The sequence below is a fragment of the Syngnathus typhle genome, linkage group LG1, assembly GCF_033458585.1.
Source record: "Syngnathus typhle isolate RoL2023-S1 ecotype Sweden linkage group LG1, RoL_Styp_1.0, whole genome shotgun sequence".
NCBI classification, from domain to species: Eukaryota; Metazoa; Chordata; class Actinopteri; order Syngnathiformes; family Syngnathidae; genus Syngnathus; species Syngnathus typhle.
Genome location: NC_083738.1, coordinates 2,405,405 through 2,429,757, shown reverse-complemented (window position 1 = coordinate 2,429,757; position 24,353 = coordinate 2,405,405). Strand labels below are relative to the sequence as shown.

Genomic DNA, 24,353 nt, shown 5'->3' with positions numbered 1-24,353 from the left:
GTCCAAGTGTGGGTTCTTGAAGGTTGTCACTGGCCTTGGACAGCCATAGCTCACTGCTAGTCGATTGTGCTTCAGGGGGTAGGTGTGCGACAACTTCAGGCACATTACTGGCCCATTGTCTGATCTCAAAACCTCCCTTTCTCAGAAGTGCTCGCAAGTCATCGACCAAAGCCTTGGCATCTTCTGGTTTACTTACACTGTGAAGGCAATTGTCGACATAGAAGGACTGCTCGATCACATGCGTGAGGGGGGAATCTGGAGGTTCATGGTCTCTGACGTGCTGCTGCAGGGCGAAGACGGCGCAACAGGGGCTACGCGTTGTTCCAAATGGTAACACCTCCCATTGGTATATCCGTGGTTCAGACGTTCTTTGCATGTCCCGCCACAGGAAACGTAGGAGAGGTTTGTCTTTTGGCATTAAGCGGATCTGATGGAACATTGACTTGATATCTCCACTGATGGCGACAGCATGACATCGAAACCGCATCAGGACACCAATCATGGTTGGACCAAGCGTCGGTCCCGGGAGGAGTTGGTCATTCAATGAGAGGCCATTGAAGGAGAAGGAACAATTAAAGCCAACTCTGTCCTTTCCATTGTGGTGCACCATATGGTGTGGTACATCCCACGATTCTGTGAAAGTTGCGGCCTCTTCCGTAGAGATCTCTGAAACGTAGCCGGCCTGAAGTAGTTTGTCCATCTCCGTACAGTATGAAGCTGCTCGAGCTGTGTCCTTGGCTAGCCGGCGTTCAGTGCAACGTAGGTTGGGCATCACAGCAGCCGGCGAAGCACAAAGTGGGATGGCTGGCTGACGCCTCAACAGTGGAGTAGCATAGCGCTGAGTACCGTCAATAGATACGCGTTCGGAGGCTGTCTGTAGGAGGGTGAGAGCCTGCTGGTCTTGCTTAGAACGGGTTGCAGTCTTCTCACTGATATAAGGAACTGTATCGATGTGCCAAAGGCGTTCCACATTCCTGATAAGTTCTGTATATGGTGATTCAGTGGCGATGTGAAAACAGTAAGGCTGGTGAGAAGCAACTGGAACGATGTCTGACGGACCTTGCAAGGACCAACCGAGCCTTGTACAGACTGCCATGGGACTGCCAGATGGGCCTGATCGGACGGGCTGTGTTGGTGAGAGCAGATGGGCCATATCTGAGCCGATGAGGAGTAGAGGTTGTGCTCTGTGAATAGGCGTCAAGGGAAGTCCTTTGAGGTGCTCATAGCGCTTCTGGAGAGCTGCTACTGGGTACGTGTGCTCAGACAAGCTAAGACTATCTGCGGTGAACGCATGTCGAATGCAAAACTTCTGCTTTGGCTTGAAGACAGGGGATACATGAACGCTGACGCAGGAACCTTTCAGCTCCTTCACCTCTTGCTGGACGGTCCTAAGATGTAGCGTCTCTGGGTGCTGTGAGAGTTGTAGTTGTTCTACAGCTTGAGGGAGGATAATCGTTCTCTCTGAACCATCATCAAGCACTGCAAATGTCTCAAGGACGCGATCGCCATGATGTAAAAGCACTTTGACAACTTTCAGTAGCACTCTTTGAGGGCTTCTGGGCTGTTCGATGTAGATAGTGGGTGTTGGATTACTAACCAGCAGCACTGTCTGCGAAGACTCTTGGATGGCATCATGCAGAACTGTAAGGTGTTTCTCTTTGCATGTCTTACACGGCCGTTTAAGCGTGCAGGCTGTAGCTTTGTGTGCCCGGCCGCACCTCCAACATCGATCACCTTCCTGGATCCACTTCTTAATCTCAGCAGGGGACAGTTTCTTGAAGTCGAGACATGAGTTGAGATAGTGCTCCTTATTGTTACAGAATGGGTAATAAGGGCTGAGTTTGAAGGCTTGAGGCTTCGGCTGAGGGGTCTCTTTTGTGGCTGTCTCCCTTGTACAAAGGAAGACTGATGCGGTCTTATCTCTGGGCTTTGAACAAAACTGTTCTCTCTTAGTTGTAGAAGGCCCGGTAGAGTTATAGAGAAGGGTAGCTCGACTGGCCAGACCCTTTGCTTGAGCCTTCATCTGGAGCCATGCGGCAAAGTCAGGCAGGGAGTAGGTGAGCTCTGAAGCGGGCTGCAGGATGCCGCACACGAGGCAATATTCCACAAATCCATCTCTGTGGGATGGAGACAGTTTGCTTAACAGGCGGTCAACATGGGAACCGCACCAGAGCTCGTAACCTACAGGTCCCTCTAGCGTGCGCAGCATACCGACCAGTGACTGGATCGAGAGGGCAAAGGAGTCGAATGCATCAGCATCGCCAGATTTGATGGCTGGGGAGTTGAGTATTATCCCTAATTCACTATAGACCAGTTGTCTCGGTTGTCCGTATTTGTCTTGCAGAGCTCCCACTGCTGCTGTGTATGGTGCCGGGTCATACATGTATGATTTGGCCAACTGCAGAGCACTTGGGAGCTTGAGCTGACCCAGGAGCACTTGATATTTATAGTGTTCGCTGAGATGAGTGTGACTGTTCATCAAGTTGTCGAGTGCCATCTTCAAAAGTGCAAAGTCGCTTTCTTTACCACTCTCAAAGAAGGGAAGTGTTGGTTTGGGAAGGCCATAGGATGTAGCAATCAAGGTCTCCATGCCTGGGTAGGTCCAACGCAGTGCAGCGGGGACGGGTGTTGCAGTTGGTGTAATGGGTTAAGCAAATGGCATTGTAGGAGGTGGTGGCATCACTGAAGTTGCCAGTGGTGGTGTTGTGAAGCTTGTACTGGTAGCGGAAACACCTGGATATTGAGATGGGAGACTTGTAATCGGTAGCGTTCCAACTGCATGGCTTGTCACCGTGGGGAGGACGGGCGAGGATGATACACGTCCAGGTGGAAATGCAGCTACTGTTGCTGCAATGGGTGGTGCGCTGACAGGAACACTAGCTTGGGCACTTGTGATGAGATTAGCGGGTGGTGCTACTATCTGTCCAGGGACAGTAGCTGGAGGTGGTATTTGAACGGGCGCTGGAGGTGGCGGTTGTACAGGTGGATGCTGGGTGAGAACGAAGGGCACCCGCGGTGGCTGTGATCGCAGGGACGGCTTGGAGAATGTAGCGGTAGCTGATGAAGTGGACAAGGCATCATCGTTCGTCTCTGATAGGTAGGTCTTCACAAGACTGGCAATTTGTACCTCTTTCTCCAGCTTCTTCAAGCGCCTGCGTCTCCCCATCTCATCTCAGCCTCCAAGTCAGCCTTTCTTTCCTCTTCTATTTCCTGTTGTAGGTCTGCAAGCTCCAAACCCTTTATCTCCTCTTCTATTGCAGCTGCTTGTATATCTGATGTGCTTTGAAGCAGACTAAGACCGTTTGACATCTGAGAGGATCGTCGTGAATGTGCAGCTGACCGGTAACTTGTCAAACTCCTTGCTCTGGTTGACAGAACCTGGCCTAGTTGTCCTACAGGTGTAGAGGAGGCTTGGGCTACAGGTTGTTGAGAGGGCAAAAGAGTGACTTCATATGGGTCCAAATGTGCAGGTGGACGAGGATCTCTCTTGGGTCGGGCCGATGACTCCCGCTGCTGACTATCAGTTGTTGATTCCATAGTGTCGGGGGAACCCTAATCCGGCTCGAAGGACCATGTAAAGATGTGGATTAGTGGTTAGGGATGGAGCACTATGGACGAGTCCGGTCAGAGAATCTTGCATCAACTTTATTCTCAACAGCAGTGAGTATACAGGTTTCCAGGAGTGTATGTTAGTGGGTTTGAGTGTGTACTTGTGTGTGTGTGTATTCATGTGTGTATATATGTGTGTATATATGTGTGTATATATGTGTGGTCTGGGGTTTCATAAACGCACACAAATGTCACGGGAAAAAGGGGTTCGTAAGTCTGCTTTCCTCCCTAAGCGCGAGACCAGAAAAGGAGCGTGCAGCGTTCTCATAAGTGTCCCGCTTTCTGAGGAGGCGTTCAAGTGCACCTCGGAAAAGTCGGTGTCGGATCAATAGACTTTCGGACACCTTAACATTTATTTCCAAACACTGCCTGTGACGCGGCAGTAATACCGCAGCAACACGGAAGTAACACAGCATTCATAGGGTTTGATTAAATAAAACATACCGGTAAAAGTCACTAAGGCGCGGCGGTAACACAGCAGCAACACGGTAGCACAGCACTAACAGGGCTGATTAAAAAAGCATACGAGTAAAAGTAAAAAAAGAGCTTGATCGTCTTCATCTTCCTCCTGTGCATTGAAACCATCGAAGTCTTCCGATTGGAATAGTGTTAGTTATCCTTTGCCACACACTTTCTCAGTATCTCTTTTGTCGTCGGTTTTATGCATTTCTTCTAGCATTTTCCATGATGAGCGTCTGTTCATGCTGCACGAAGCGCTAAATTACATTAACTAGCGAGCGACACGTATAGCTCCAGAGTAGACGGGACCACGAAATAAAGAAAAGGGTGACGCAACACAATGTCATCAACATCGACTGCCTTTAGCTTAAAAGCGGCATCATATCCATTTCTTTTGTCCCCCATAATGACGGTTTCTGTATAAAAGCTTCTTTTCAGTAATGTCCGTCTTGATCTTGTTCTGTCTCTTCTTTGTGTGAATTATACGGCACTATTTGCCTGGCGGATGGACATGCGATCAACACACCACTTTTCTCCCCAGTGACCGTGTCCGTATATCCCTCCGCCCAGCAAAGCTGTGCCGCACAACAGCGGTCCACAGCCTTTTTACAATTGTATAAAAGTGATCAAGTCATCACAAAAGTCACGGAAATAATCATATATAAGCCCCCCATAATGATTGTTTGTGTATAAAAGTTTCCTTTCAGTAATGTCCGTCTTGATCTCGTTCTGTCTCATCTTTGTGTAAATTTTACGGCACTATTTGCCTGGCGGATGGACATGCGATCAACACACCACTTTTCTCCCCAGTGACCATGTCATGTCCCTCCGCCCAGCAAAGCGGTGCTGCACAACAGCAGTCCACAGCCTTTTTACGAGTGTATAAAAGTGACAAGTCGTCACAAAAATCACGGGAAAAATCATATCTAAGCCCCCCATAATGACGCTTTGTGTATAAAAGCTTCCTTTCAGTATTGTCCGTCTTGATCTCGTTCTGTCTCATCTTTGTGTAAATTTTACGGCACTATTTGCCTGGCGGATGGACATGCGATCAACACACCACTTTTCTCCCCAGTGACCATGTCATATATCCCTCCGCCCAGCAAAGCGGTGCCGCTCAACAGCGGTCCACAGCCTTTTTACGAGTGTATAAAAGTGATCAAGTCATCACAAAAATCACGGAAATAATCATATATAACCCCCCCCCATAATGATGGTTTCTGTATAAAAGCTTCCTTTCAGTGATGTGTAGCTTTGATTGCGCTCCTGTCGTTGACAGAGAGCTAAAATTTAAAATTTTATTAGATAGTGATAGAGCATAACAGTAGTGTATGGCAGTACCGTCATATTTGAGATTGCCAATCCTCGGGATAATACAAGATCAAAAGTATTTCCATTTTTTTATGCGTTGCTGCTTGTATTGCTTGTGTAAAACCGAATGTATCAATTATTGTCTAAAACGTCACAGTAAGTGGTTCTGCTGGTAAATTTATATGGATATTAAAATCTCCCATATTATTATTATTAACCACGAATTTTGAAAATTCATCCAGGAAAAAACTGAGTAAGCCGGGTGGACGGTAGATAACAGCGAGATAAAACGACGGCAAGGCTGTGGATCGGACAACGAGAACTTAAAAAGTTTTAAATGCGTAAATGACTACTAGCATGAACACATTGCAGGGAGAACATGGATGCAAAAGAAACAATGCATCATAATTACATGAGGAAACTAGAATTTTGCAATTTCTGGAGAAATTGCGTGTGAAGGCGAAATGTATGAATAACTTTTTCGGGGAATGCTGCCGAACGATGTTGAAACGTGTTGAATTACTTGAGAAATGTAGAATATTTGGAGAATTTGTGGTGAATTTCAAAATTGAAAGTTTGGAATATTTGGTAAGTGGGAAGTTGTGGAATAGGTAGGCAAAAGATGAACAGTTGAAAGTTGGAATGGGTTGAATCGGTTGAAAAATGTAGAAATTAGAGTAGAAAAACGAAATTTTGGAGAATTTGGTTGAATTACGAATTTGGAATTTTTGGTAAGTGGGAAGTTGTGGAATAGGTAGGCAAAAGATGTACAGTTGAAAGTTGGAACGGGTTGAATCAGTTAAAAAATGTAGAAGTTAGAGCAAATGTTGAATCCCCATAGAGAATGAATGGGAAAATAAAAAAAAGCAACTGCGCCAAAATCTTTCTAAATTTGGAACAAAAAAAAAAAAAAACGGCCTCAGGAGGTTCACTTTTGGGGTAAAAATGTTGAAACGGGTTAAATCGGACAAAAAACAAAAACGTTAGCGCAAATGTAGCTATTTGGGGCACTTAGTGTTGAAATAAGGTCACTTCCGGCTTGATTCGGGTCATTTCCGGTCTAATTTGGGTCAGTTCCGGTTTATTTGGGACACTTCCGGTTTAATATTGGTCACTTCCGGTTTAGCTGAGGTCACTTCCGGTTTATTTGGGGTCACTTCTGGTCAAAAAATGTCACTTCCGGTTCATTTGGGGTCACCTCCGGTTTACCTGAGGTCACTTCCGGTCTATTAGGGGTCACTTCCGGTTTGATTTGGGTCACTTCCGGTCATTTGGGTCACTTCCGGTTTAATTTGGGTCACTTCCGGTTCGTCTGAGGTCACTTCCGGTTTATTAGGGGTCATTTCAGGTCAAAAAAGGTCACTTCCGGTGCATTTGGGATCACTTCCGGTTTGATTTGGGTTCACTTCCGGTTTACCTGAGGTCACTTCCGGTCTATTTGGGGTCACTTTCGGTTTGATTTGGGGCACTTCCGGTTCATTCTGGGTTCATTGGTGGCACTTCAGGGTCATCCAAGATGGCCGCCACAGTGGAATTGGGGGTCAAGGGTTGAATTGTGTAAGCATAGTGGAAGTGGGGGTGAATGGGAGTGAATGTGGTAAGCATAGTGGAAGCCTTCGCCTTCACACAATTAAGGCAATGTAAAAAAAATTCATTTAAGAAAGAGTCACACACTTACATTCGTTACATCAGCAACGTTTTGGGATAAAATAATTATCAATAAATAAAAGTTTTTTATATTGCCTTAATTTCTTTTTTAATTCATTGTCTTTTTTCCCACGGTCCATTAATAATTATAATAATAATAAATTATATTTATAACGCACTTTATATTCCTAGGAATCTCAAAGTGCTACATGGAAAATAAGAACAAGAAAACAAAACAAGGACACGTATAAAACAACTGGACGACAACCAGGTTATGAGAGAAATTACGGAAATGCTAAGGTAAAGAGGTGAGTTTTAAGTCCGGTTTTGAAAGAATCAGTGGATTGGGGTGCTCTTAGGTCAGTGCTTCTCAATTATTTTCTGTTACGCCCCCCCCTAGCAAGAAGAAAACTATTCGCGCCCCCCCTCCCCACCGTGACTATCCTAACTTGTCTTGTAAGTCGTAAAATGTTGCACTGTCGCAAACGTGACAGAAGTAACAATGAAAGCGCCACTGCCCCCTGCTGTAGTAAACGCGCAATTACACTTTATTCTAGTACTGCCAAAAAAAAAGCCTGTTCCCCAGGGTCACACGCGCCCCCCCAGGAATAGCACCGCACCCCCCATTTGAGAAGCACTGTCTTAGGTGGTCGGGGAGGGAGTTCCACAGTGTATGAGCTGTATGGCAGAAGGCCCGGTCGCCCATGGTGCGCAGCTTGGTTTTCATTAGGGTGTATTATCCCGTGCAGAGTGGACCGAACGGTTCAATATTTTGATGTTTACTGTTGCACCCCTAATGCTCATACTATGCCGCTGCGTTGATGCTCGCTTGCTCCGCAGCGGCATCAGGCTGGGTGGTTTCTTATGTGTGCGCGTCATGTGTAACAGAGGGGTCGCCGAAGTGCTGCGCAATCTAATGCATAGGTCACGTGATGCAATGCAGCCACCAGCTCGCCTGTGCGAGTATGAATTGGCCTTTGGGTGTTTGGGGTCGGAGTTTGTTGAGTATGCCTTTCACTTTCCTGAGGATGGCGTTATCAAACTTGGAGGTATTCTTTACTCAGACTTTTTTGTTCCGATATGGCCGAGTTGCTAGACATTCGGACTCTTGAGTCCTCTTCAATTTTACAGACACGCATTCTCACGGGGAATTCTGGAGAATGATGATGGACCGTCCTATTTCTTATCTTAATTTGATTCGGATGATGAATGAATGCATGCAAAAAAGGCAATGCCATGATACATCTTGGATGACGGCTTTTTTTTTTTCTTTGCAGTGGCAACAACCAGTTCTGCAGCCATGCGACAGCATCATATGCTTTGCAGTATACTGTAGAGGGGTACTCACAGTTGCAGTCCTTTGTCCAGCAAGAGATGTACCATGATAGTTTCTGCATTCAGTCACATAATCGTAAGTAAGACATATAGAAAATCCCTTTTTTTTCATTTTTCTTATGTATTTGGAGTCTCCAAGAGTGTAAAAAAGTCTAATCTATCCCTCCAGGTGATTCAGAAATACTTTTATAATCTGTTTGGGGGCTAGTATTTACTCCCCTCAGTTTTCTCATTTTCTATTACGTATTTGTTTCTATTACAACACATCTGTTGCGGCGGGACAAACCAAACAAGGTAATGGGTGTTGCCAAACGGTTTTGCAAATCTGCCATCTTTATTACTTTGAGAGACTCTTGTTGTCCAAACAACTCAAGGATGCCAAAGTGGAGAGATCAAAATGTTCCGCTGTTGGATGCATCAATCCACACATATGATTGAACCGTCCCCCAACATCAGAACCTCAAAGAAGTGCCTGGTCAAATTTCATTTTTTATGCAGTGTTACCACGTCTGTGGGCAAAGTCCTGCTTGTTCAAGGATGAGTGTTTCAGAAATCTTTGGTCAGTATAGAGCAGGGGTGTCCAAACTACGGTCCAGTTTTTATTGGCCCGCAGCAAATTCTGAAAACATAATTGAATATGTCCTGCACAAAAAGGTTGAGCTCAACTCTGTTGCACTTCTCGGTTTCAACACTAGATGGAGCCCGCCACACAAATGCAATCAAGCCAAGAAAAACTTTTACCGCGAGTCCCCAGAAATGGCTGCACCGAAGAAACATAAAATAGCAAGTGAGTGTAGAATATTTCAAACTCGTTGGGAAAATGAGTATTTCTTAGAAGAAATCAACAGAGAGTGTGTCTGTTTGATTTGTAATGAAGATGTTGCTATGATGAAAGCGTACCGTAATTTTCGGACTATAAGTCGCGTTTTTTTCCATAGTTTGGGTGGGGGGGGCGACTTATACTCAGGAGCGACTTATATACATATATATGTTTTTTTTCACTTTTTTGGGCATTTTATGGCTGGTGCGACTTTTACTCCGGTGCGACTTATAGTCCGAAAATTACGGTATAATGTCCGCGCATTTACTCCCGGGAGCCATGTCAGAAAGCTCAGTGCACACTCACAAGTGCGCGTGCGTACTCAGTAGTACGTAGTAATTTCATCTATCAGTGCCGAATTTCGAGTGTCGGCTGTGACGTCAATATTCTCGTAATTCGCGCGCTGAGTTTTCAGATACAGTTTTACGCTAATGCCACCCACAAACCTTCCCCTGGAATCCTTCCATTAAAATGAGTGGCCCGAAGAAAAGAAAGGTGGACACTGATCCTGATTGGCTGATGGATCTGTGACGTCACTCGGACACTCCATTAGGTACACACCCATTTTCAGGTGTACTTCCTGATTGGCTGTTGGATCTGTGACGTCACTCGGACACTCCATTAGGTACACAGGTTTCAGGTTTACCTCATTTTTGTTTTTTCTTAAATAACAGGCCACTTGATTAGGGAAAAGTCACGATCAAAGCTTAAGGGAAAGTGAAAAGTGCCAATTTTAAACTCATGTAAATGTAAGGTATTTCCAACAGTTTGTTCAATGTTATCTGACTCTTCAGATATGAATGAAAGGCAGAATTTGTGTTTTTAGAGTTGTTCACATCTACCTGAATGGCTTATATTTGGTTATTTTGTCATTTGAAAAATAAAGACAATTGTGACAATGAATTTTGTTTATAACAGTGTGTATTTGCATGAAATCTTTGTAGTTAAAAAATGTCTGAAAAAACTATTGGCCCCCGGGCCCCTTCACTTCACTAAATCTGGCCCTCCTTGCAAAAAGTTTGGACACCCCTGGTATAGAGGATTCGGCAAAAGACTTCATTTCATAGATGGTTCAGTTCCTTCAATCTATGGAAACGAACACAGTAAAGCGGTAAGCTTGAGATGACACAAATTTCACTTAAATAACATTGCGTGTCTATGCACTCTTTTTCCATAGCATTAGCGTCAGTATTTCTGCTGATTTTGGAGCTGTGCGCTTTTCACTTCTTGTGAGTGTATTTTGAGTAGTTGTATCAGATGAATTTCATCAACGCTGCTGTTTTATTCTTGGGGAACACAATAATGTGTTAAATGCATTTCGTTAGCTTCTCACTAACGCTAGCGCTACCATTAGCTTACTTCGTACCTTGACTGCAGTGCTTGTTTACAAGATGTGCTCATAAATATTGTAAGGGGATTTATTTTGTTATGTGTAATGTATGTATGGACAAGTCTTCTGCTGTTGACATTTTTTAATCAATCAAAAAGTTTGCGGCGCATGTAAACGCTACCTTGGCTAAAAAAACTGCAAATATCATCTTCTTGTACTAACTCTCAACAGATAATAGGTGAGTATAGTTTTCTTTGAATGTATGTAATGTAGTGAATCTTAAAACCGGAAAGGGAGGTGCACTTCTTGCGGCCTGGAGGGAGTGGCGTGTGAAGTATCTCATTGCCATTTACATAAAGAGACCGCACCAAAATGGCTTGCTCTGAGCTGCATATCAGAACAAGTGGAAAAGAGAGACCTGTGATGCTATCAAAACGAGGAATTCAGACAAAAGCATCGCTGTTCCACTCTATATAGACCACAACTGAATGAGTAAAACAGTAACATTTATTACTGACACGTAAGCTTTAAAAGGTCTTGGTTTTGATTAGAAAAAAGTTCAATGTGTCTTGTAGGTTTTACACAATATCGTAAACAGTTGATCCCCGCAAATGTACAGATTTGTGTTTTTTTTTTTTTTAATGAGATTTTATTCCACTGTTTTCTTGCCATTGGTGGAAAATATATATTGAATATCAGCGTTTTTTGAATATTCTTTTGTGGGGGTTGTTTAACCTATTAACTAATTTATACCCACCCTCGTGTTACATCGTACCTTATAATAAGATAAGATAAGAGGAACTTTATTAATCTCACGTGTGAGAAACTGCATGTAACAACAGCTCGATTTACAGGAAGGTACAAGTTGGGGGATAAAGGTGCAAAAAGAGACTTCTGGACCGTAGTCCTCCGGCATAAAAAATAGAATACAATATAAAAAGGAAAATATGGAAAAATAACAGCAATTGTAGTAAAACTAAAAATATAAGCTAGGAATATTTACAAAAAGAAGATAAAGTAGTGGTAAAGTGTCGTAAAGTGTATGAAGTGTATGAAGTTTAGTAATGCTAATTACAAAAAGAAATAGTGCACGGGTTATAGAAGTGAAATAGATCTATGCATTGTGTGGCAGAGGATATTGCACATTGGGCTTAAATTGCACATTGGGGTTAAGAATTGCACGTTACGGGGAAAAGTATTGCACAGAAGGATGTGTTTACAGGTTGTCATTGTACAGCCTGATTGCGGTGGGGATGAAGGAGCTGCGGTAGCGTTCCTTCTTACACGGGGGGAGTCTGAGTCTCTGACTGAAGGAGCTGCTCAAGTTCTCCAAGGTCAGATGCAGTGGGTGAGAGGGGTTGTTCCTGATGGATGCTAGCCTGGCTAGCACCCTCCTCTCGCCCACCTCCTCAACAGTGTCAAGAGGGCAGCCCACCACAGAGCTGGCCCTCTTAACCAGTTTGTTGAGCCTCTTCCTATCCCTCCCTGTGCTGTTCGGAGCCCAACAGACAACAGCGTAGAGGATAGCAGAGGCTACCACTGAGTCATAAAAGGTTTTTAGCAGAGGCCTGCTCACTCCAAAGGAGCTGAGTCTCCTCAGGAGGTGGAGGTGGCTCTGTCCCTTCTTGTAGACGGCGTTCATGTGATCAGTCCAGTTCAGTTTATTGTTGAGGTGAACACCCAGGTACCTGAAACTGTCCACGACCTCAATGTCCTGACCCTGGATGTTCACCGGTGAGTGGGGAGGTGCTCCTCTCCTAAAGTCAATCACCAGCTCCTTCGTCTTACTGGTGTTCAAGCACAGGTGATTGTGCTCACACCAGTCCACAAAGGCGCTGATGGCCGACAGGTACGCCAGCTCGCCCCCCTTAGACATACAGCCAACAATAGTTGAGTCATCGGAGAACTTCTGGAGATGGCAGATGTCAGTGTTATACGTGAAGTCCGAGGTGTACAGTGTGAAAAGAAATGGGGACAGGACTGTGCTCTGAGGTGCTCCAGTGCTGCAGACTACCACCTCTGATCGGCAGCCATGCAGTTGCACGTACTGGGGCCGGTTAGTGAGGTAGTCAATGGTCCAGTCAGTGAGGTGATGGTCCACTCCAGTGTCTAGCAGCTTCACCCGTAGCAGGGCCGGCGAGATGGTGGTGAAGGCACTGGAGAAGTCAAAGAACATGACCCTCACAGCGCTGCCGGCGGACTCCAGGTGGTTGAGCGTCCGCTGCAGCAGGTAGATGACGGCGTCTTCCACCCCAATGCCGATCTTGTAGGCAAACTGCAGCGGATTCAGAGTGGGGCTCACCACGGAGCGGAGGTGGCTGAGGACCGCATCACCTTCATGATGTGGGAAGTGAGGGCGACGGGTCTGAAGTGGGCCGGTTCCTTGGCGTGCGGTGTTTTGGGAACTGGGACGATGGAGGATGTCTTCCATGCGCTAGGCACCTTCGCCAGGCTGAGGCTCAGGTTGAGGAGGTGGCACAGAACATGGCAGAGATCATCAGCACATGTCCGTAGCAGCCTGGGGGAGATGCCATCCGGTCCTGGGGCCTTTCTCTGTTTCAGCTTCCCCAGCTCTCTCCTCACCTGAGCAGGAGTGAAGGAGAGGGGAGGGGGCTGAGATGAGGTTGAAGGCCGTGGTGAGTCATTGAGGGAGATGGGTGATTGTCCATGTGATGGGCGGGAGGGTGTTAAGTGGCCATGAAGCAGGGGGGAGTGGGTTGATTGTCCATGAGGCAGGCGGGGGGGGGGGGGGTGTATCCAGGTATCCAGGCAGTGGAAGGCTGGGGGGGGCAGCGGACAGGGGGGTGAGAGGGAGTGGGGACAGGCCAAACCGGTTGAAGTGCTGGTTAAGCTCATCCGCTCAGCGTTGATCCCCGTCAATGCTGCCACTCGCTCTCCGTCCAGAACCAGACATAGTCCTCAGGCCACGCCACACATCCCGCACGTTCCTCTGTGCGAGTTCCTCCTCCATCTTCCTGGCGTACTCCCGCTTTGCTTCGCGGATCGTCCTCTGGAGCAGATGCTGCAGCCTCTTCTGCTCCTCTCTGTCCCCGCGTCTAAAAGCCCACCACTTCATGTTGATAAGGGCTTTCAGATGCGGGGTCATCCAGGGGTGGTTATTTGAGTAACAACGCACCCTCTTAGTAGGTATTGTGCTCTCAACGCAGAAATTAATGTAATCCGTGATGCAGTCAGTGAGGGCGTCGATGTCCGCGCCATGATCACTGTAGAAAACCTCCCAGTCGGTAGACTCAAGGCAGCTTCTCAGATGCTCGATGGCTTCCTCGCTCCACACCCTCACTTCCTTTACCTTCTCTTCTCACCTTGGGTGAGTATTGGGAGGTGAGTAGTACCAGGTTGTGGTCTGAACGGCCCAGTGGGGGGAGGGCAGAGGCTGTGAATGCTCCCTCAGCATTGCAATATAAGTGGTCCAGTATCTTATTGTCCCTGGTATCACAGTTTACGAGTGAAGGTGGGCAGCGTGGAAGACAGAGAGGCATGATTGAAATCACCGGTAATGGCAATGAAGGCCCGTGGATGGTCTGTCTGCACCTTGCACACGGCGCTGTGAATGACGTCACGCGCGCGCGCGCCGCATTTGCAGACGGGGGAATGTAGACACACACCAGAATAATATGTCCAAATTCCCTCGGGAGGTAGTAAGGTCTCATGCTTATAGTCAGAAACTCGATGTCCTCGGAGCAGTGTTTCTCTCTGACGTAAACATGGGACTGCTTGCACCACGCTTCATTTATGTAAACCGCGATTCCACCGCCTCTTGTCTTACCGGTCTGAGCTGCACTCCTATCCGCTCTCTCCAGTCTGAACCCGGGTAGAGCGGAGTCCGGGATGGTGTCAGTCAGCCACGATTCAGAAAAACACAGCAGACTCGCGTCCCTGTATAGTCCGTAGAATCGCGTCAGAGCCGCGAGTTCATCCATCTTCCCGTGTAGCGAGCGGACATTTTCCCGTTACAACGGTCGGTAAACACGGCTGCTTTTTCCTCTTTCCCGATCCTCTACAGCCTCTCCTCCGTCTTCATAGTTCCTCCGGAACCTTAGGTTTCGTGGCGAAGTTGTAGGATCCGGGTCGTGCGGCAAGCAGCTGGTCTCGGCTGTAAACAATGAGACTCGCGGCGACTCCACTGAATGCACCACCACGTGCCGGTTGAAAAAATAACGAAAAAAGGAGGACTACGGCCAAAAAAGCTCCCGAACTAGGTTTAACATGTGCAGGCTCGCACAAAGTTCCCCCTAGTAGAGAGAAAAACTTAGAAAGAAAACTAGAAATAATAAATAAAAGTGAAAAAGGGGGGAAAGAGGGGAGAGCTGTTGCAACAGGCTGCACGCAGGGCGGCGCCATTTTGGAAAAATAATGGGTGAACTGTTTTTTAATCCATTGGATACATAGATACAGTGCCTTGCGAAAGTATTCGGCCCCCTTGAACCTTTCAACATTTCGCCACATTTCTGGCTTCAAACATAAAGATATAAAAATTTTATTTTTTGTCAAGAATCACCAACAAGTGGGAGACAATCGTGAATGAAATTTATTGGATAATTTAAACTTTTTTAACAAATAAAAAACTGAAAAGATGGGCGTGCAATATTATTCAGCCCCTTTACTTTCAGTGCAGCAAACTCACTCCAGAAGTTCAGTGAGGATCTTTGAATGATCCAATGTTGTCCTAAATGACTGATGATGACAAATAGAATGCACCTGTGTGTAATCAAGTCTCCGTATAAATGCACCTGCTCTTTGATAGTCTCAGGGTTCTGTTTAAAGCGCAGAGAGAACCATGAAGACAAAGTCACACACCAGGCAGGTCCGAGATACTGTTGTGGAGAAGTTTAAAGCCAGATTTGGATACAAAAAAGATTTCCCAAGCTTTAAACATCTCAAGGAGCACTGTGCAAGCAATTATATTGAAATGGAAGGAGTATCAGACCACTGCAAATCTACCAAGACCCGGCCGTCCCTCCAAACTTTTATCTCAAACAAGGAGAAGGCTGATCAGAGATGCAGCCAAGAGGCCCATGATCACTCTGGATGAACTGCAGATAACTACAGCTGAGGTGGGAGAGTCTGTCCATAGGACAACAATCAGTCGTGCACTGCACAAATCTGGCCTTTATGGAAGAGTGGCAAGAAGAAAGCCATTTCTCAAAGATATCCATAAAAAGACTCGTTTAAAGTTTGCCACAAGCCACCTAGGAGACACCAAACATGTGGAAGAAGATGCTCTGGTCAGATGAAACCAAAATCGAACTTTTTGGCCACAATGCAAAACGATATGTTTGGCGTAAAAGCAACACAGCTCATCACCCTGAACGCACCATCCCCACTGTCAAACATGGTGGTGGCAGCATCATGATTTGGGCCTGCTTTTCTTCAGCAGGGACAGGGAAGATGAGCAGCTTGTCATGGAGCACATCCGATCCGTTCTCCCCCCCACCATTGACCCATTCCAGTTTGCGTACCGAGCCAAACGGTCCTCTGAGGATGCCATCTGCTCTCAGCCCTCACCCACCTGGAGAAAAGGGACTCGTATGTGAGATTGCTGTTTGTGGACTTCAGTTCTGCCTTCAACACCATTGAGCCACAACGACTCATCAGCAAACTTGACACGCTGGGCCTCAGTACCTACCTCTGCAACTGGCTACTGGACTTCCTCTGTCAGAGGCCACAGGTAGTACGTGTTGGCGACAAAATCTCCGCCAGCATCACGCTGAGCACGGGGGCCCCCCAAGGCTGTGTGCTCAGTCCGCTGCTCTTCACCCTCCTGACGCATGACTGCACTGCAACCTACAGCGACAACCGTATAGTGAAGTTTGCTGACGACACAACTCTGTAGGGTCTCATCACCAAGGGAGACGAGACTCAATACAGGCTGGAGGTTGACCTTCTGACCACGTGGTGCAGGGACAACAACCTCCTGCTGAACGTCGACAAGACCAAGGAGATTGTTGTGGACTTCCGGAAGGGTCACAGCCAACACCTGCCGCTGACCATCGACGGTGCTGTGGTGGAGAGAGTGAGCAGCGCCAAGTTCCTGGGGGTGCACATCAGTGAGGATCTCTCCTGGTCCACCAACACCGCATCACTGACAAAGAAAGCCCAGCGCCGCCTGTACTTCCTGCGGAAACTCAGGCGAGCGAGCGCCCCTCCGGCCGTCATGACTACATTTTACCGCGGCACCATTGAGAGCGTCCTCTCCAGCTGTATTGCTGTTTGGCGTGGCGGCTGCACTGACTACAACTTGAAGGCCCTGCAGCGCATAGTGAACACGGCTGGTAAGATTATTGGTGCTTCGCTCCCCTCCTTGAAGGACATTTACGCCTCCCATCTCACCCGCAAGGCGACCACAATTGTGAGTGATGTGAGTCACCCCGCTCACTCTTTGTTTGAGCTTCTGCCCTCTGGGAAGAGGTACAGAAGCCTGCGCTCCCGCACCACCAGACTCTCAAACAGCTTCATACTCCAGGCTGTCAGGATCCTGAACTCGCTTCCCCGTTCTGCGTAGCGTCCTGTACTTTTACTGTCTGTATGCACACTGGCTTTTATTCGTTGTGTTATCTATTTATTTATTATTTATTGTTACTCTGTATGCACACTGGCTCCGTTTTGCTCCTCTTATTTATTGTGTTACCGTTTTTTTCCGTGTATAGTGCGCAAAATTTAACTAATTTATTGTCCTAAAATCTGGGATGCGCATTATACATGGGTACAAAAAAATTTTAATTTCTTTTTTTTTAATTTTTTTTTTTTTTTTTTAAGTCCCAATGATCGTCACACACGCAGGGAGGCAATGGGTCCCATTTTTATAGTCTTTGGTATGGTCTTAACTAGGCTGGATGTAATTTTTTTTGTTGGCGTTGATTTCTCCGACTGCCCGTAAACGCACTCTTCTTCGGCGCATTATCTCTTATTCGTCTGTCTCGCTCTTGCTTCCTGCTAGAGCGCCCCGGAGGCCGTAAAAATCCATAAATACGCCGCGCCGCCATTTAAGCTCTATTTCCCTCTTTGACAGCCAAATCGATTGCTTTTAACTGAAAAGCTGCATCAAATGCATTTCTTTGTGTTTTCCATGAGGGTGTGTGCATGATGCGCGAAATGTTCAAAACACAAACTACGACGTCTTCTTCGGCGCATTATTTCTCGCTGACAGACGAAGAAGAAATAATAATAATAATAATAATAATAATAATAATAATAATAATAATAATAAGAAGCAATCCTGCTAGAGCGCCCCCTGGAGGCCGTAAAAATCCATAAATACGCCACGCCGCCATTTAAGCCTCGGGGTTCAAAGTAACCTTCTGAATAAAATGCATTAAAAGTTCACGTTCATTACAACTTGTTTTTGGTGAGCAAAATGTCAGAAGAATTTAATTTAAATGCTGACTGATTAGGTTTTAATACAATGCAGATGGTCCAAACAGCGCCACTGCTTTGTGTAATCTCTGAGTCACATGGCAGAGTAAGAGAAAGGGTTTAGAGCCCTTTGACGCAGGTCACCTAGCGTACAGTCCTACTAAAGCTCATAATAGTCACAAGTAACACAGCCAGAATAAGCAGCAGCAATAGTAGTGTTTCAAAATAGTATTTTTGTTGTTGTTTTTCTCTTCAAGATACCGCAGTGTATAAAAGTGAATTTTATTTTATTTTTTGCCATTTTTCACATGTTAGTCACCTAAATGTTGAACAGAGGGTGTGTTTTACCGAAGTCAAATTCCTTGTTTGGCACGCTCAAACATGGCGAGTAAAAAACTCTTGAATCTTCAAGTGATCAAGTCATTACAAAAATCACGAAAAAATCCTTAAATACCGTTTTTTTCCGTGTATAGTGCGCAAAATTTAACGAATTTATTGTCCTAAAATCTGGGGTGCGCATTATACATGGGTACAAAAATTTTTTTTTTTTTTTTTAATGTTTTTTTTTTTTTTTTTTAGAAAACAAAACCAACAACAGGACTGACCGACAAAGTCGTGGAACAAAAAGACAGGGTGACATTACCAAAGACAGGAACAGAAAGCAAACAGACATCATTACAGTAACACATGCAATGATCCGACGGTGAGCGAGGGGCAGACAGGACTTAAATACAAAACACGTTACATCGATTGAGGTGACACAGGAAGAGAGGGGCGACGCGAACAGAAACTATGGCAACCTAGACACATAGCAAAACTGGGGACGAGACGTGACAAATGTCCCTCGAAATGAATCTTGAAATCACCAAGTTTTGGTTTCCAAGGGTGTTTTTATTCCTCTTCAACGTCTCTCCCATACAGAGCCGCCTTTTTCACGTCCGCACGCCTCTTTCCCGTGCGCGCACGGAGCGCGGTGGTGCGTTTATGGGCAGTCGGAGAAATCAACGCCAACAAAAAAAAATTACATCCAGCCTAGTTAAGACCATACCAAAGACTATAAAAATGGGACCCGATGCCTCCCTGCGTGTGTGACGATCATTGGGACTTAAAAAAAAAAAAAAAAGGAAAAAAAAAATCATAAAGAAAATTCATAAAAATTGGGTGCGTATTATACATGGGTACAGGCTTTTTTCCAGCATCAGCATGCCATTTTTAGGGTGCGTATTATACATGGGGGGGCACTATACACGGAAAAAAACGGTAAGCCGCACCTGACTATAAGCCGCAGGATTCAAAACTTTGGAAAAAAGTCGCGGCTTATAGTCCGGAATTTACGGTAATAGTTATTTGATATATAATTTATATATCGTTATATGGGCCTGTGGAATATTTTGAAGTGCCAGAGCCGTCAGCGGCGCGCACACATTGTTGACAAAGGACGATTGATGGATTTAATGAATTGGAGTGACGCAGATGGTTTTATTAACGTGTTATTTATGTAATAGTTTTTTTAATAACTCTGAATTTTACGTCAGGGCCGTTCTCAGCTCTTAGTTTGTGTTTATGTCACGTTAGCATACCTATCGTTTAGCCTGTTGTTGCTCGTTCATGACTGTTCTTGGTGTTGGATTTTGTCGAATAAATTGCCCCCCAAAATGCGACTTATACTCCGGAGCGACTTATATATGTTTTTTTCACTTTTTGGGGCATTTTATGGCTGGTGCGACTTATACTCCGGTGCAACTTATAGTCCGGAAATTACGGTAAATAAGAACTTACCAAATGCGAACAAAGTCCATTGTTGTCAATAGAGCGGAGCCAATATTTACTTCCTAGTTCCTGAGTTCGAGGAATGCCGTTGGGAGACATCAAGTCACGTGATGTTACGAGTTTTGATTGGTTCTGCAGCAAGGACCCTTTTGCAGCAATGCCTGTTGCGTTTTGCAATCAAACATTGATTTTCATAAAACGATGACCAAAAAACAGCTCCCAACAATCAGAAATGTGTTAATATAAAATCTAAGTAGGTCATATTAAAATATCACATCCTCCCTACAACCAGATCAATCATTTCACCAACGAAAGCTGTAATTGCAGCAAAAGGTGGCGCTACAAAGTATTAGCGCAAGGGGGCCGAATAATATTGCACGCCCCACTTTTCAGTTTTTCATTTGTTAAAAAAGTTTAAATTATCCAATAAATTTTGTTCCACTTCACGATTGTGTCCCACCTGTTGTTGATTCTTGACAAAAAATTAAACTTTTATATCGTTATGTTTGAAGCCTGAAATGTCGCAAAATCAAAGTCAAAAGTCCAAGTCAGCTTTACGTATTATCAATCCCTTCATATGTCAGACACACAAAGAAACCGAAATTCCGTTTCCTCCATCCCACGGTGACGAGACACAGTACACGATAAACATACAAGTAGACGACACAAAATAAAAACAAGAAGGCACAAACAATAACTAAAAATAATAAATAAATAAAATGAGTGATGAATAAATAATAAACAAATAACCCAATAAATAAGAGGAGCAAAACTGAGCCAGTGTGCGTACAGCAGACAGTAAGCATAGCGCAAAGTACAGGGCGCTACGCAGAAAGGGGGCGCGAGTTCAGGATCCTAACAGCCTGGAGTTTGAAGCTGTTGGAGAGTCTGGTGGTGCTGGAGCGCAGGCTCCTGTACCTCTTCCCAGAGGGCAGAAGCTCAAACAAAGAGTGAGCGGGGTGACTCACATCACTCACAATCGTGGTAGCCTTGCGGGTGAGATGGGAGGTGTAAATGTCCTTCAAGGAGGGGAGCGAAGCACCAATAATCTTACCAGCTGTGTTCACTATGCGCTGCAGGGCCTTCAAGTTGTAGTCAGTGCAGCCGCCACCCTAAACAGCAATACAGCTGGAGAGGACACTCTCAATGGTGCCGCGGTAAAATGTACTCATGACGGCCGGAAGTACAGGCGGCGCAAGGCTTTCTTTGCCAGTGATGCGGTGTTGGTGGACCAGGAGAGATCCTCACTGATGTGCACCCCCAGGAACTTGGCGCTGCTCACTCTCTCCACCACAGCACCGTCGATGGTCAGCGGCAGGTGTTGGGTGTGACCCTTCCGGAAGTCCACAACAATCTCCTTGGTCTTGTCGACGTTCAGCAGGAGGTTGTTGTCCCTGCACCACGTGGTCAGAAGGTCAACCTCCAGCCTGTATTGAGTCTCATCTCCCTTGGTGATGAGACCCACCAGAGTCGTGTCGTCAGCAAACTTCACTATGCGGTTGTCGCTTTAGGTTGCAGTGCAGTCGTGCGTCAAGAGGGTGAAGAGCAGCGGACTGAGCACGCAGCCTTGGGGGGCCCCCGTGCTCAGCGTGATGCTGGCGGAGATTTTGTCGCCAACACGTACCACCTGTGGCCTCTGACAGAGGAAGTCCAGTTGCAGAGGTAGGTACTGAGGCCCAGCGTGTCAAGTTTGCTGATGAGGCGTTGTGGCTCAATGGTGTTGAAGGCAGAACTGAAGTCCACAAACAGCAATCTCACATACGAGTCCCTTTTCTCCAGGTGGGTGAGGGCTGAGAGCAGATGGCATCCTCAGAGGACCGTTTGGCTCGGTACGCAAACTGGAAGGGGTCAATGGTGGGGGGGGAGAACGGATCGGATGTGCTCCAAGACAAGCCGCTCAAATCACTTCATGATGACGGGCGTAAGTGCCACGGGGCGGTAGTCATTGAAGCAGGACGGAGCGGGTTTCTTCGGCACAGGTACGATGGTGGCAGCTTTGAAACACGACGGGACGATGGCCTGCTGCAGGGAAGTGTTAAAGATGTCCGTGAAGACTTCCGTCAGCTCACCGCCGCAGTCCTTCAGCGCACGACCCGGGATGTTGTCAGGGCCCGCCGCCTTACGGATGTTGATAGCGGCAAGCGCCCTCCTCACGCTGTCGGCGGAGAGGCACAGGGGCAGCTCGTGTGAAGGGGGAATGGCCTTCAGCGGGCAAGTGCTGTTCTGAGCGTCGAAGCGAGCAAAGAAGCGGTTAAGGTCATTGAGCAGATGGACGTCCCCTTCACAGCTCTGCGGTGCGGGCTTGTAGTCCGTGATGGTCTGAATGCCCTGCCAAAGGCTCCGTGCGTCCCTGCTGTCCTTGAAGTGGGCGGTAATTTTGCAAGAGAACGCCCTCTTTGCTTCTTTGATGCCCCGGGACAGGTCGGCCCTCGCAGTCCTCAAGCCAGCCTCATCCCCCGCTCTAAAGGCTTTGTCCCTGGCCCTCAGCAGCCTGAAGACAGCCCCCGTCAGCCATGGCTTCCGGTTAGCCCGAGTGACGATGGATTTTGAGTGAGTCACATCAAGGGGGCCGAATACTTTCGCAAGGCACTGTAATTTATAGTATATCGTTATATGGGCCTGTGGAATATTTTGAAGTGCAAGCGCCGTCAGCGGCACACACCCATTGTTGACATAAAGGACGTTTGATGGATTTAATGAATTGGAGTGACACAGATGGTTTTATAAACGTGTTATTTATGTAATAGTTAATTGAATAACTCTGAATGTTACGTCAGGCCCGTTCTCAGCTTTTGGTTTGTGTTTATGTCACGTTAGCATACCTATCGTTTAGCCTGTTGTTGCTCGTTCATGTCTGTGCTTGGTGTTGGATTTTCCATCCATCCATCCATCTTCTTCCGCTTATCCGGGGTCGGGTCGCGGGGGCAGCAGCTTCAGGAGGGACTCCCAGACTTCCCTCTCCCCAGCCACTTCATCTAACTTATCCCGGGGGATCCCAAGGCGTTCCCAGGCCAGCTGAGAGACATAGTCTCTCCAGCGCGTCCTGGGTCGTCCCCGGGGTCTCCTACCGGTGGGACATGCCCGGAACACCTCCCCAGGGAGGCGTCCAGGAGGCATCCTGATGAGATGCCCGAGCCACCTCATCTGGCTCCTCTCAACGTGGAGGAGTAGCGACTCTACTCCGAGTCTCTCCCGGATGACCGAACTTCTCACCCTATCTCTAAGGGAGAGCCCGGACATCCTGCGGAGAAAACTCATTTCGGCCGCTTGTATCCGGGATCTCGTTCTTTCGGTCACGACCCATAGCTCGTGACCATAGGTGAGGGTAGGAACGTAAATCGACCGGTAAATTGAGAGCTTTGCCTTTTGGCTCAGCTCTCTCTTTACCACGACGGATCGGTACAGAGTCCGCATTACTGCCGACGCTGCACCGATCCGCCTGTCGATCTCGCGCTCCATCCTCCCCTCACTCGTGAACAAGACCCCAAGATACTCCTCCACTTGGGGCAGGATCTCATCCCCGATCCGGAGAGGGCATTCCACCCTTTTCCGATCGAGGACCATGGACTCGGATTTGGAGGTGCTGACCCTCATCCCAACCGCTTCGCACTCGGCTGCAAACCGCTCCAGTGAGTGCTGGAGATCACAGCCTGAAGAAGCCAACAGCACCACGTTGTCTGCAAAAAGCAGAGACGCGATGCTGAGGTCCCCAAACCGGACACCCTCAACGCCTCGGCTGCGCCTAGAAATTCTGTCCATAAAAATTATAAACAGAATCGGTGACAAAGGGCAGCCTTGGCGGAGTCCAACCCTCACTGGGAACGAATCCGACTTACTGCCGGAAATGCGGACCAAACTCTAGCATCGGTGATACAGGGACCGAACCGCCCTTATCAGTTGGCTCGGTACCCCGTACTCCCGAAGCACCCCCCACAGGACCTCCCGAGGGACATGGTCGAACGCCTTCTCCAAGTCCACAAAACACATGTGGACTGGTTGGGCGAACTCCCATGCACCCTCGAGGATCCTGCTGAGGGTGAAGAGCTGGTCCACTGTTCCACGGCCAGGACGAAAGCCACACTGTTCCTCCTGAATACGAGGTTCGACCTCCCGACGGACCCTCCTCTCCAGCACTCCTGAATAGACCTTACCAGGGAGGCTGAGGAGTGTAATTCCCCTGTAATTGGAACACACCCTCCGGTCCCCCTTCTTAAAGAGGGGAACCACCACCCTAGTCTGCCAATCCAGAGGCACTGTCCCCGATGTCCACGCGATGCTGTAGAGACGTGTCAGCCATGACAGCCCCACAGCATCCAGAGCCCTTAAGAAATCCGGGCGGATCTCATCCACCCCCGGGGCCTTGCCACCGAGGAGTTTTTTAACTACCTCAGTGACTTCAACCCCAGAGATTGGAGAGTCCGCCTCAGAGTCCCCAGGCCCTGCCTCCACAATGGAAGGCGTGTTGGTGGAATTGAGGAGGTCTTCGAAGTATTCTCCCCACCGACACACGACGTCCCAAGTCGAGGTCAGCAGCACGCCATCTCCACTGTAAACAGTGTTGACGTTGCACTGCTTCCCCCTCCTGAGACGCCGGATGGTGGACCAGAATTTCCTCGAAGCCGTCCGGAAGTCATTCTCCATGGCCTCGCCAAACTCCTCCCACGCCCGGGTTTTTGCCTCAGCAACCGCCGAAGCCGC

The 24,353-nt window shown here is 47.2% G+C and overlaps 1 protein-coding gene across 24 annotated transcripts in view; it reads left to right on the top strand.

Annotated features, from left to right (window-relative positions):
* The window catches only part of tctn1 (tectonic family member 1), a 196,855-nt gene that overhangs the window by 15,526 nt on the left and 156,976 nt on the right, over window positions 1-24,353 (top strand). For 18 of the 24 annotated variants that reach the window (XR_009715187.1, XR_009715205.1, XM_061285497.1 and 15 more), the window contains exon 3: window positions 8,304-8,437. Coding sequence is in view for 22 of the 24 variants with exons in the window: in XM_061285497.1 (XP_061141481.1) it covers window positions 8,304-8,437 (134 nt within the window). In the remaining 2 variants the exon portion in view is untranslated. Of the gene's footprint in view, window positions 1-2,928; window positions 3,098-3,260; window positions 3,343-3,470; window positions 3,661-7,218; window positions 7,335-8,303; window positions 8,438-24,353 lie in introns of those variants that run through there. The other 6 variants (XM_061285507.1, XM_061285518.1, XM_061285480.1 and 3 more) reach the window with 5 other exon arrangements.